The sequence below is a fragment of the Babesia bigemina genome, assembly GCF_000981445.1.
Source record: "Babesia bigemina genome assembly Bbig001, chromosome : III".
Classification (NCBI taxonomy): domain Eukaryota; phylum Apicomplexa; class Aconoidasida; order Piroplasmida; family Babesiidae; genus Babesia; species Babesia bigemina.
Window position 1 is genome coordinate 1,961,808 of NC_027218.1, and position 12,871 is coordinate 1,974,678.

Genomic DNA, 12,871 nt, shown 5'->3' on the forward strand with positions numbered 1-12,871 from the left:
GCACAATGGACAATGAAAGGTCGTCACGTCGCGCGTACTGGGCCAAGATAGCGATCCTCGCATTATTAGCGGGAGCCTTAGTAGGCGGTGTAGCCTATCTCATTGTACATTTCACTAAAAGTGACTCTCCAATGGACTCGGATACTGTCAGCGCATTTGACAACAGCGACCCTGGCTCTGAAGTCGTACCCATGCCACTTGCTGAACAACCTGAAGGTCACGAACGGCTTCGAGACAAATCAGACCATCCCATACAAGATGCAGATATGCTTCCAGTCATAGAGAAGGCTGACGGTCCGGTACCTGGAAGGGATCAAGCGCCCGGGAAAAATGGTCCTCAACAGCCTGCTAGAGCCGGCTTCCCGCGAGAAAGAAGAGCTTCTAACCCGCAACCGGACGTACCTAATGTTCCAGATCAAGATCCATATGATCACCATATGGGCATAGTAGAAACGAGGATCCCTATTATTAGCGAACACGTGAGAGGCCAAACTAGTGTCACCACCCTGGAAGACGTCACCAAGGATCTGCGTCTGACAAATTTGCACAAAGGAAAACGTTGTATCAAATTCAATCCCGAACAAAGACCCGATAACTCCAAGGTAAGAACGATCGCCAATGGAAATATCTATTCGGCCTTCGAACCCAAAGCGCCGGATGCATTGTTCTGCACCGTGGTTACTAATAACGGGCAAACTGTGGTGATGGTGAATTCTGATGTTGTGAAGACCTACGTTGTGCTTGAGAAAACTCGCTATGGAAACATAATCTCGCTTTTCACACTTGACTCCAAGAGCATACCGTCGGTGACCCAACTGGTGAAACCTAAAGGTGCGTCAAGCTACTGCCTGAACGATAACTACTGGGGTCTCATGAGGAGCATCTACGAACTAAATGGATAGGGAGCCGGCCATGGCGCAGCCAATGCATCGTTTCCGCCAAGCGCTGCGCCTGGTTTTGCCTACAACGCATAATGTAATGCTCTAGTGTATAACACACGCACGGGCTAATGCACTACCACGTTCTCGTGGTGCGTGATGATATGCATCGGGATGGTGTTGTGCGCAACCGCGGTTGCACAAAAGGCACCGTCTCCTATCACCGCCAGCCGTCATACGCAGCAAGTATAAGACTCTGTTCGCTCATCACAACCCGGAGTGGAGCATTCCAACTACGGTTAGTGAGACGTCTGCAGCACTGATGGACCTTTGTGAACAACAGGAGTCACCACCGAGTGAACCACAACCACGACCTCGATTAATTAGCAACCGATATCCATTTGTGATTTGAATACGATGTTGGGGCCGCGCCTACTGCGAGTACTCTATGTGTTTAGCACGTGCTCGCTGCTGCAGCATCCGCCGTATGGCCTCCTTGCTGTCGACAGGGGGCGCACCCTTCCGGTTCGCCGTGTAGTTAGACCACTGCCCTCCCGCGTTGGAGTAGTAATCCATGGGATATGTGCTCTTGTAAACCTCCTTGTTGTACGCGACGTACGCTTCGTACGGGTTCAGCAGCGGTTTCCCGAACCCTGCACCCCAGTCGATCGACAGCCTGGGGCACCCGATCTGTATGTACGCGTCCACGTCGAGCTGCGCCAACTTGTCCAGTGTGATCTCCGAAAGCAGTCTGATGTGGTACTCGATTTGGGCCGTCTCCAGCATCTTGGTGAGATTTTTGAGGATGTTGATGTTTCCCTGGCGGCCGAGCATGCTGAGCACCAGACACACCGACTTCGCGCTCTTCGCCCTTTGTATTGCGTCGCCCCTCGTCGAGTGCAGAGTGTCGAGGTCGTATGACTCCTCCGATATCGTTTTGTTGAACGGGTCGAAGCGGTACGCACGTATGCCAGGGTTCTGTATCAGGGCGCTCTCCAGGTGAAACCTGCCATCGGCGACGAACACTATCGTTCGTTCGCCCCCTTCGCCCGAATGATCCACGATCGCCGGATCCGATTGGCCGTTAGCATTGAGATGCGCATCGGCGGAAGCGTGACCACCGTTTGCCGCTGCTGGCGGCTCCATGCAACAGCGGCTGCCAGCATCCGTGTTGCTCCGACAGGCGCAGTCCCCACCGTTGACAATAGATGTGGCCCTCTCATTTCGCTTGAACTCGCAACCGTGCAGCACCGGCGACGTGCATCCCAGCACCTCACCCGGTAGCAGCGGGGCCACCTGCGGCACAATCACCTTGTTGCTGAAGTGCCCAGTTTCGTCGATGATGGCCGCCGCCTCGCGCAGCACGTTCGAGTACTGTATGGTCCCCATGAGAAATACCTTGTCCTGCGGCTTCAACACCTGCGTGATCGCCTTGGCGAGGTAGTGCGGCGAGAAGTTGATTTCGACGAACACGTAGAGGCACTGCACGGTGACCGAGGTGACTGGCACGAGGCACGAGTGGCCGTAGTGTATGATGAGGTCGCAGCCGATGGCCTGCGCGGTGATGTCGTCGATGCAGCAGGCGCCGTAGGTCACGTCCGCCATGATAATGACCTCGTCTATAGACTCGCAGAAGAACTTGAGTATGTCCGCGATCTCGCACCCCCAGGAGAGCAGCCCCTCGGGCATCTGTAGCGCAACCTTTTTTGCGCGTAGCTGTCGCACCTTGGCGACGCTCTTTGCGATTTCGAAGTTGTAGTTCGACGGCAGTGCCTTCTTCACAATCTGGTCCATGAAGTCGGCCTCCGCAGCCGTCTCCTTATTGCCCGAAGGGGCAGAATCCACTACGTTTAGATCCATGGTTTCCACTTAGACGCCCAGCGGCAACCTTATGGCGTAACTGCCGTTTGCTTCGCGGCGCCGTTATGTGGCTCACTCGGCGTCATTCACAATACTCGATTGATCACTCGACGGTACAAATTGTAATTCTCTTAACAAAGGTGCTGTCTGCGGCCTATCACAAGATACACATGAGTTGCGTTGGATGTGCCAATAGACAATCCCCGTTCGGGAACATGCCTGGGATAAGAGGCGCCAACGACCTTTTATTTGTTCTACAAAAGCGTATTCTGTAGCTTGGGTCTGCATTGACGCCGCTGTGCATGGTTTTTCCCTGCGGGGATACCCCGCCCTGAATCCATTGCGCGTCACGGCACAATGCGGGGGGATTTTAATAACATACAGCGTGTCAATACTGCGGAACTATGAAATACGCAATGGTGTTTCATCGGAAGTTCTATGTCTAGGTGCTGGGCAGCACTGTTTCCGACATGGGTAGCGACCAGGGGCCAGCAATGCAACTTCAGCTCGGAATAGCCGTGAGCGCTGCGCCGCAACGGACATATAATGCACGCGAATTGCATTGCACATCTGAGATGTGTGTCCCGTGGATTCTCTAGGGGCGATTTATTTTGCCGTAGACAATACTCGAATCGCCGGCATGGCCTGCGCACAGCCGTAACTTTTGCCGATTGTTCAGCGGTGCAGGCGGTGTCTAAGACAAAATATAAGCGTTTCCACGACAAAGTGGAATGGCGGCGCGTAGCCGCCGTTTTATGTTCGCTTCTTTTCCGACGAGTGCGTACAGCGCGGCAGGCCGTCGGCGCAGTGCGCATGCTGAATTCGCGCGCGCACCAAGAAGCTACGCAGCATAGAGCACATATAAGTTCTGTTTATATGTTTTGTAACATTCTGTTACCCTTTGACGTCGATGTGCAGCCACCTAGGGCACCTTCTTACGTATACACCTTGCCTTGTATACGCTCAAGTGGGAAGACTCGTTGTAGCTGCAGGACTCGCGTAAGACAACCGGCGACCATTTTCACAGCAATATATACATGTCTGTGGACATAGTGTCTCCGTGTGGAGGATAAAGGGGAGTCTAGTGGACGATGTGTCGACCGCTACCCGTATCGAGGCGTCGAATGCACAGTTTACGGTGCATTACGTGATGAAAAATGGCCCGCTATGGCGGGCCTTATATGCGCTCCTCGTCGCCGTACGTCCACTCGCATCGGTGCGACTATGTCGTTGATCCCGAAAGGCGGAAGGTGTTCTACCGTGCGTCTTCGGTCAGTCCTCCTCCCCCGGCCGCGTACAAGCCACGCTTGAGAAATGCCGGCGCGATTGATTCATGGGAGGCGTTCGAGGACGTCCTCGACGCCTACGGTAAGGACGCCTTTGGTGGTATAGTCGATGCGTACGACGCGGCGACGGCAGCCAGTTCAAGCTCAGTGGAGACGTCAAAGGACTTCTCATGCTGCGACTACGATAATTACATCTCGGACGATCGTGAAGATGATGGCTATGATTCCATTTGGACTGGTGACGGTGGGGGGTACCCACCACACGTCACCCTGGAGAAGGTGGAGCCCCGCAGTCTGTTTGGCATGTTGGGTCCCGAGCTCAACAGAGCGGAGTACACATGGAAGCCCAGCAGCGCAGTCACCAAGCTGCAAACCACCGGGGCAGATGATTCTCCGTGCCAAGCGGAAGATTTTCAGGAGGCCATTGACAAGCATGCATCTGGCATGACGTACGTGAGACCGCAACTAGGATTTCTACCCAAGGACACAACGTCCGTGGTTAGCGACACGCACGAGGATGCCGGACTGCAACTTTCTCAAGGCGAAACTGAATATGAGAAACCCAAAAGGTCGCCCGTTCGCAGCCTGTTCGGCACGATGCGCAGTCTCAGGCGCCGTGCCCAAGACAAATCGCAAGAATCTGCAGCCAGCAGAGAAACGTCACAGGGAACACTCCGTCGTTCCGACAGCCGTTTGGGCGAGCGGCTTCGGCAGCGCGCATCAAGTTTGGGTGGCAAAAAGGACGATGCCACTCCGTCCGATAATGCAACGCGGCGGCTCCGTGCGAATGTGACCCACCTCGAGGACGTCGATGCGTCAGCAGCTGAGCTCCTGAGAGGAGTGCTGCCCGGTCGCACGCCGGCGCAGCATTCACAAGCAGCGCTCAGTAGCACAGTCCCGCCGCCCACGGATGACGCCCCGCCCGTCTTGGCGATCCCCAAATCTCTTCTGCGCAAGGTTTTGCCGCAAGGGCACGACGCCGATGATCCATACGGGTCAAAAGTCGTGGCCAAGGCTGAGGCATTGGGCGCCGCTATGGATGTGGCGAAAAAGCCGATGCTGCCGCCTGCTTTGGCTGAAGCCTTGGAAAGCGAGGTGATGCCGGTTGCTGAAGGGCAGGCGCGTAACATTTTCCGCATGCGGTACGATATACGTCGTGCTCTGGACAGCACAAACAACTTTGTTGGCGCTAAGAAACTGAGAGCTACTGCTGGTCCCGGCTCGGAGCATCTGCGTGACGCGGTGGGCAGAGGGCAGGATGTATCGCAACTAATCAAAAAGTCGTGGAAGCGTGATCTACCATGGGAAACGGTTCCGGATATGCCGGAATTCGTCATGGGTTTGAATGCGCCTACTCTAGACGTGGATGGCATTGCGTCTGGACAGGATGAGGAGATGCCGTCCAACATCGAGATCTCGAGGATGATCTCGTCGAAGTCGATTGGACAAGAAGAAGCTGAATTCGGCAGGAAGATGACCATGTTGTGTTCACTAGCTGAGGATAGCGATGGCGATTTGTTCGAGGACAGCGATGACGACGCATCGCCCGTGCACGGTGATGTGGTACGCCCAGGTGATGTACGGGAGCCGATGAACATCGCAGCCGAATTGATTGAAGATTCGGTTGCCGAAGTAATGCGCTCCTGGCGTCCCGCTACGCATGGCGCTGGGTCGCTGCGGGATGCCCTTGAATCGGCCCCCGAGATAAAGCCGCCTACGCTGTGGGTGCGGTCAGGGGTAACTGGTGTAACGGAAGAGATCTTAATGCCCCGATTTATGCGTGGCCCATTCGCAGAAGTGAACTTTGAGGAAGCCCCTACGCTTTCCCCTACAGCTTCACATGTTTCAGACGAGGTGAAATCCGAGATTGGTTCTGAGTCGCCAGAACATGTTTCTGTGTCCGCCGCGTCGGCTTCTCGTGCGCCTTCCTTAAAGAGCGATGATAGGTCTGTGCGCACTTCCGTTACTGGCAGGACACAACAGGACGATCACTCACACGCTGGAACAGCCTCCATTCCAATGGATACTGATGAACCTGTACCAAGCGATAGTCCTGCAGATTACGTGTCGATTGCTAAAACATCGTCGAGGAGTGTCAGTTGGATGGCGCCTTCGGTGTTTGAAAGTGAGATTGACATTGCCGATGAGGAAGTGCCTCTCTCTTCGAAGACTTCTTCCAAGCAGCCGTCCATCTCAAGCTCAAGAACGCCATCTAGAACCCAGTCAATAGCTGCATCGGAGAAAGCTATGTCTTCTAGAGCTCAATCGATGGTAGAATCCGAGAAAGCTATGTCTTCCAGAGCCCAATCAATGATCGACTCTGAGGAAGTTCCTTCATCCAGCGAGGGAACTGTTCCCACACCGCGTCAAGATGGCCTAGACGCGCCCGATTTCCAACGGATCTGGCGCCTGTATACCCAGCAACCTGGTAAAACGTACACAACCGAATCCATGCTGCGGGGCTACAGCGACGGTGCCCTTCTTGCCGCTGGTCGTCGGTCGATAGCTGTATCCGATGACCTGCTGTCGGGATATGTCGGCTTAACAATTCCAGAAAAACGCGAAAGCGAACGTTCTGGCGAGTCGGACGCTGTTAGTCGCGTCGCTAGCAGTGCAAGGACCGGTGTCTCATCTCGTGTTCCTTCGCCGCATGTGTCATCTGAGGAAGTTGCAGAGATGTCCGAGGTACCTGACGAAGCTCTTCTGTCGCCGCACGAATCTACTCCAGAAGATCAGCCGACTTCCAGTTCAGAGGCGGAAGCCGTGTCACGATTGGGTACCGGGACTGTATCGGAAACCGCATTGGAACCTGAGGATGAGGCTATGGGCATCCCAGAAGAACCGGATGAAATGGAGACCGCACAGGAAGCTGACACATACCCATATGAACTTGAGGATGAGTATATGGGCATTCCAGAAGAACCTGCTGAGATGGAACCCGTACCTGAAGCGGATACGTCCCCATCTGAACCTGAGGATGAGGCTATGGGCATCCCAGAAGAACCGGATGAAATGGAGGCCGCACAGGAAGCAGACGCATACCCATATGAACTTGAGGATGAATATATGGGCATTCCGGAAGAATCTGCGGAGATGGAACCCATAGCTGAAACCTCCCAATCCGAACTTGAGGATGAGGATATGGACAAACCTGAAGAACCTGCTGAGATGGAACCCATAGCTGAAGAGGACGAGCCTAAACCTGAACATGTGGATAGCTCTTCGGGTGAACCGGAGGAACCTGCTGAAGTGGAACCAGAAACCGAAGAGCCGGCACCTAAATCGGAACCTGAAGATGACATTTTGGATGAACCGGAAGAAAAGGCTGAAGCGGAACCCGAAGCCAAAGAGGAGGAAGGTGATCCAACCGATATTCCACCCGTCCCGGATGAGGAGCCCTCCACCCCTGAAAAACAGGTCGACGAAGGCGACAGCGATAGCGGCGACGACAAGAAAAAGAAAAAGAAGAAGAAAGACAAGAAAAAGAAAAAGAAGAAGAAGACAAAATATAGCGAGGACAACATCGAGGATCGGCCTCGCCCGCTCCGCCACTTGGTTGACAAGCAGCTTAAGGATGGTTTTTCAGCTACTGTATACATCGTGACTTGTGGGTTTTCTGTGTCCGTATTGCTCATATTTCTGCAGCTAAGAAGAACGCCATATCGACTTTATGTACGGTCAGGTTCGACTACGAAAAAGACCGCCTGATTCTGGAGACTCCGGCAAACGTGTTCGACATAGACGCAACGCGGGTGGTGGCGGAGGAGATTCCGACGCTTCCAGGCGCGCCAGTTCTACTAAAACTGACCGTCCACGGCAAGCGGTCGTCTGCCATTGTTATACAGAGCACGTCCGAGCGCAACCTGGACGTCCTGGGTGGTACGGTGGGATGGGCGAACGCCGTCCCACACGCGGGCCAGGAAATGGAGGCTCAGTTTGACGGCGCCTTACATGGCGCGCGAGTGGGCGACCCAGAACACGCGCCGGATGCTACAAACGTGTCTAGGCAGCATACAGTCGATGCACTGATGCCCAAGAGTGCTAGCCAGCGTCTAAGTCAAGACACAGCCAGCACCGGACGGAACCGCACAGAGTCATCTGACTTCGCCGAACATCAGGATGGTGAAGCCCCTTCTCTCCAGAAAGGCGCGTCACGTAAGTTTTGCTAGTGCCACCGCTCATTTTCCCGCAGCCTCTGCGCAGCCAGCAGACACCGGGACGCAAAAACGAGGCCTACTGTCGAGGATACTGCTGCGTAAGCGCATAAACAAGGAGGCGCGGTGATCTCCGACGCCAAAATGGACATAGCGTAGCCGACTTTATCTCACACGCCCGCACGGTTTCGACGCCGCGCGACAGCGCGCGTTAGTGAGGATCCCTAATCACAAACACAGGAGATTAAAGTTTGCACATTGTGTACTGGGCGGCGCGCTCGGGCCGCGGGGGTTGGCGGGGCCTGCCGGCTGCGCCGGAGCTAGGCGTGCATGGTTCCCTACTGCCTTGTATACTTTTGACCGTAGTGACGGCTGGGTGCCCGCCGTAACATCGGGAGTTTTATCTCTAGTAATAACGTGTAAGCACGCCACCAAATTGACGTGCGTTAGACTTCTTCCCAGTGGGCCGAGAAGCCCGTTTCATCCGCGGATGTGAGCCGCGTCTATTGCGCCTAGCACGTCTTTCACAGGCGTGCGTCCGCCGCCCTTGCGTTAACAATGCGTGAATCCGGTGTGTGTATAAAGTACCCCTTGGAGGAGACCACAAATGTGACGCGTTACTCGTGGTTCGAGCGCAGCAACCTCGTTGCGTATGAGCCCGGTATGCGCCGTCGAGTGTCGCCGAAGACCTCCGCGTGGCTATCTGTGAGTGTTGCGCACCAATCCAAGTCCCAAGATGTTAAAAGTGACGGGACGGGCGTGTCTCCGGGGCTCTCCGCCGTCCACCGCGAGGAGAGCTCCCCGGTCAAGGACGCCACCTCGGAGGACAGGTACAGCGTGGACGATGACGGCGAAGGAGACTGTGACCTGGGCAGCAAGCCCGCGAATTCTAATCTGCCCACTGTTTTGGTGGAACACCGGTGGTCGTTCCTCTTCCCGAGGTCATCGCGTCTGGGCAAGCCTCTTTCCACCCCGTTGTTCAAACAGCAAGTCGCCGGCTTTGGCGCTCTGGGCACGTCGTTCTCCCACTCCGCTCCGCTAAGGCCAGTAGACGGGATGACTAGGGGTGTCAGGAACGAAGAGGGCTCCTCCTCCACAGATGGCGATACCGAGTCGTCCGAACACAAGGTCACCACAGTACAGGAAGCATTCAATTCACCGGCATTCGGAGGCCGTTCTTCTGTCCTGCGCTGTCTCATAATGGACCTGGAGATGCGTTACATCTCTCGAACGCAGATGAACTACGCGTTCCACCTCTCGGCAATAGCTGAGCGCGTGATCCACCAAGGGGTGTACCACCTGGCCAACTTCAGCCGCCGCTGGAACCCCGTCATAATCAACGAGCCCATTGACACATACGGGATGCTCCGATTGCTGAGGCTACTGAAGGATGTCGTAACGGATGATATGAGGGAGCAGGAAGGGCAATACGACGACAACGAGGACGTCGCGGATGACGTGGATGGTGAGCCGCCACGCAAATTCCCCAAGGTCTCCGAAGACACCGGCATCGAATCGCGCATGTTCTCGACTGGAGTGTCCGAAAATGTTGCCACCGAAAGCGGAGACGATGTTAAGGACGAAGTGGAGGGAGGCCAGCCATTCTCCAAGATTCGACCTATAGATGCCATATGCGCTGATCCCCTTAATCCATCGACCCTCCGCGAGATCTACTCGTCGCTGATAGCGTCCTACGGCGGGTTGGTGGAAGATGACGTCTATGCTTCCGTTGATTTTGAAAGTAGCCGGGTTTACAATTTGATCAAAAAGCTGGTGGGTATCGACTGCCCCGATTCGCTCATTTCTGGCGTGTTGGAATGTATTATACGTGACTCTGCTGTGGATGGTGGTGAACGGAAGACGGGCGACTTGCTTAGACGCCACGTGCTAATTGAAAGGAGACTGGTGCTGTTCGAGTGCCCACCCCAGCCGCCTTCGTCTGATGTGGATGCAGCTCAGTCCTCCGTCTACTGCGACGGCACCGAAGCCGTTGAACGTATTTGCCTGTGCTGTTCGAAGTACGCAGTTTGTCCGACCGTTTTCAACGAGTACATCATCTTCGGAGGCACCCCGGCGATTCCCCTGGACATGGAGCTAGGTATGTCGCCGCGATCGCTCACGTCCTTCATCGTGCCCTGCAGGTATCTGGATATTCGACTCCCCCTTCACACGCCTGAAGATGCGCGACGTGCCCGTTGTGTACCACCAGCAAGTGCAGTACTCCACGAGGAAATACATCACCATCGCCGACCTGAATGACGCTATCCTTTCCACCCGAGTCCTGAACTTGCGTATGGAGTTTTGCGGTCGTGGAGACTGGGTTTTCGATGACGGCACCCTTCCGTTGAACGAAACCGACAAGTCCCGCACCATCTACGGCAAGGTTGTGTCCGCAGACGACCTGATGCAGCTGGAATTCTCTGGAACCGTGAACCAGATCGCCAAGAAGTTTTTTGTTTTACAAAAGGCCTTCCTGTCTACAGGCAAGGGTGAGTTTCAGTCGCTCCTCCCGCAATGTCATGCAGAGGGTACATCCCGCCTCATCTTCATGGACCCCTACGCCAGCATCGACGCCAGCATCTGCGAGGACAAGGACTACGTGGACCACCTCGTCGACCTGCTGACGGTCATGTACAAGGAGAGCCCTGGGAACTTTTTGGCATCTTGCAACGGCTACTACTATTACGTGGGTTTTGTTAGCGATGTTTGTGCATGGCGTCTCAGGAGGACGGGTTCCTGCCCGAGAGCATCGACGTGCAGCGGCTGCGCAACACACTTTTCAACCTGGAGAGCAGCCACTACCGAACGGCCATGTTGGCCGACATCGTGGCGGACCAGAAGCACGTGCTCGGCCTGTCCCAGAAGATGCCGTTCCTGACCAAGTGCAAGCGGGTGATGATTGGCAAGTCACGCATCCACGGCTACGGGCTGTTCGCGGTCGACACGATCAACAAGGGCGACCTGATTCTGGAGTACGCCGGCGTGGTCATCTCCGACCACATGGCGGACATCCGCGAGGCGATATACGACCGGTTGCTGTGCGGCAGCATCTACATGTTCAGGCTGGACTTGAACCACATCATCGATTCCACCTTCTACGGAAACTGCGCGCGCTTCATCAACCACTCGTGCGACCCCAACACCGCCACTACCAACTTTAGCTACATCGACGAGGACGGCTTCGGCGCCCATGTCGGCATATACGCGTCGAAGGTGATTCCGGCTGGAGAGGAGATCTACTACAACTACCGGCTGTCCGCGGGCTCGGCCAACCGCGAGGTGTGCCACTGCGGCTCCTATATGTGCACGGGATACATGTCGCTGGTGAAGTAGCGGGCGGCCGTGCAAGTCATGGCGCCCCGGCGAACTCGCGTCCCGGGCGGTAGACTACCGGCCTCATGGGTATGTAATGTGATCAGGGTAGCTGCGCCTTCTACAGCGCTTTTGCATCCGTGTCGGCATGGTAATGCGTGCGGCAGTAGCATCCGCTGGTGGGAGCCCGTGATTGGCTCGTGTTTTATAGGCTAATGTGTAATGCCGGCAACTTGTCTAAACTCCCGTAGACGCATCGCGCCGTATGTTCACGACGTCCCGCGCTAACACCGTGTACTAATCGCCATTTTAAAGTGGAATCCAGGCCGATAACGGCCGCTGCGGAGGCCGCGACACAGGCACCCCATGCGATTCGGCGAGTGGAATCACGCCGTCGTGCGCGCTCGCCCGGTCGCCAGCAACTCTTTCCCCTGTGTATCGCGGCTTTGTAGCACGTAAATTCGTTACCGACTTTCTAGGCGTACCGAGCTCAGCGCGCCTGCTCGGAATCTCGAGCACCGTACGCGTCAAGGCGCCCCGCCCGAGAGGCGCGCCGCAATTCGGCTCTGCTCCCGGCACGGCCGGCGCGTCTTCCGCTGCCACTGCCCGCCTGCCGATTTCGCAGATGGCGGGAAAGAACACGCGGATGCAGCAGTGGCTGCAGTACCGCGTGCGGGTGACCATCAAGGACGGACGGAAGTTCGTCGGCACCTTCATCGCCTTCGACAAGCACATGAACATCGTCCTGGCTGACTGCGAGGAGTTCAGAATCACCCGGGGCAAGGGCCCCGACAAGAAGAAGGTGGTAGGTTGCAGCGGCCGGCGGCACGCGTCACCTCGTGCAGGAGATCAAGCGCACGCTCGGATTCATCATGATGCGCGGCGAGAACATCATCTCATTCACGGCGGAGGCGCCACCAGCCGCACCCATGGTGCCGTACGCGATGGGAGGGCCCGGGAAGGCCACCCCCGCCGGCCGTGGCACGCCCATCGGAGTCCCGAGGCCTGGCCAGCCGGGCATGCCTCACCTCCCCCCGGGCGCGATGCCACTGCAGGCCCCCATGCGCGGCCTTGTGGGTCCTGCCCCGATGCAGATGGCCCCTCAGCAGGGCCCTATGGGCACGATGCCCCCGCGGCCCATGTAAAGTGCCTAACCGCTGCCCGTGTGGGCGTAATTTGTCGTGTTAGTTTGGTGGCGTGTTTTGGGGCGTGTCCGCAGCCAGTCGCCCTGTCTGTCGGTGGTGTTTCGTAAGCGGTACTGCTGAGGCAGCAGCTGTCCCGGTCAGGAAGCGAGTAACTGAACGCAAAGTGACGTTTGTGCAACGTGCAAACATATCAGGTGTTGTAGTTCAGTTGAGCCGTTGGCCGGCATGTTGCTGTG

The 12,871-nt window shown here is 56.0% G+C and overlaps 5 protein-coding genes across 5 annotated transcripts; 4 read left to right on the forward strand and 1 right to left on the reverse strand.

Moving 5' to 3' along the window:
• Positions 1-5: 5 nt before the first annotated feature.
• On the forward strand, positions 6-902 carry BBBOND_0308030 (membrane protein, putative; the record flags this gene model as incomplete). Its single annotated transcript, XM_012913631.1, has 1 exon — positions 6-902. One exon carries the CDS (start codon positions 6-8, stop codon positions 900-902), a length of 897 nt encoding a protein of 298 aa, XP_012769085.1.
• A 408-nt stretch (positions 903-1,310) lies between these two features.
• On the reverse strand, positions 1,311-2,738 carry BBBOND_0308040 (diphthamide biosynthesis protein 2-related domain containing protein, putative; the record flags this gene model as incomplete). The annotated part of the gene is made up of 1 exon (XM_012913632.1): positions 1,311-2,738. The coding sequence occupies one exon, from the start codon at positions 2,736-2,738 to the stop codon at positions 1,311-1,313; it is 1,428 nt and encodes a 475-aa protein (XP_012769086.1).
• Positions 2,739-3,895: 1,157 nt separating this feature from the next.
• BBBOND_0308050 (hypothetical protein, conserved) lies at positions 3,896-8,308 on the forward strand (the record flags this gene model as incomplete). The annotated part of the gene is made up of 3 exons (XM_012913633.1): positions 3,896-7,631; positions 7,670-8,179; positions 8,217-8,308. The coding sequence occupies 3 exons, from the start codon at positions 3,896-3,898 to the stop codon at positions 8,306-8,308; spliced, it is 4,338 nt and encodes a 1,445-aa protein (XP_012769087.1).
• Positions 8,309-8,736: 428 nt separating this feature from the next.
• BBBOND_0308060 (SET domain containing protein, putative) lies at positions 8,737-11,511 on the forward strand (the record flags this gene model as incomplete). The annotated part of the gene is made up of 4 exons (XM_012913634.1): positions 8,737-10,276; positions 10,320-10,667; positions 10,704-10,864; positions 10,903-11,511. The coding sequence occupies 4 exons, from the start codon at positions 8,737-8,739 to the stop codon at positions 11,509-11,511; spliced, it is 2,658 nt and encodes an 885-aa protein (XP_012769088.1).
• Positions 11,512-12,115: 604 nt separating this feature from the next.
• BBBOND_0308070 (Sm domain containing protein, putative) lies at positions 12,116-12,635 on the forward strand (the record flags this gene model as incomplete). Its single annotated transcript, XM_012913635.1, has 2 exons — positions 12,116-12,295; positions 12,336-12,635. 2 exons carry the CDS (start codon positions 12,116-12,118, stop codon positions 12,633-12,635), a joined length of 480 nt encoding a protein of 159 aa, XP_012769089.1.
• Positions 12,636-12,871: the final 236 nt, after the last annotated feature.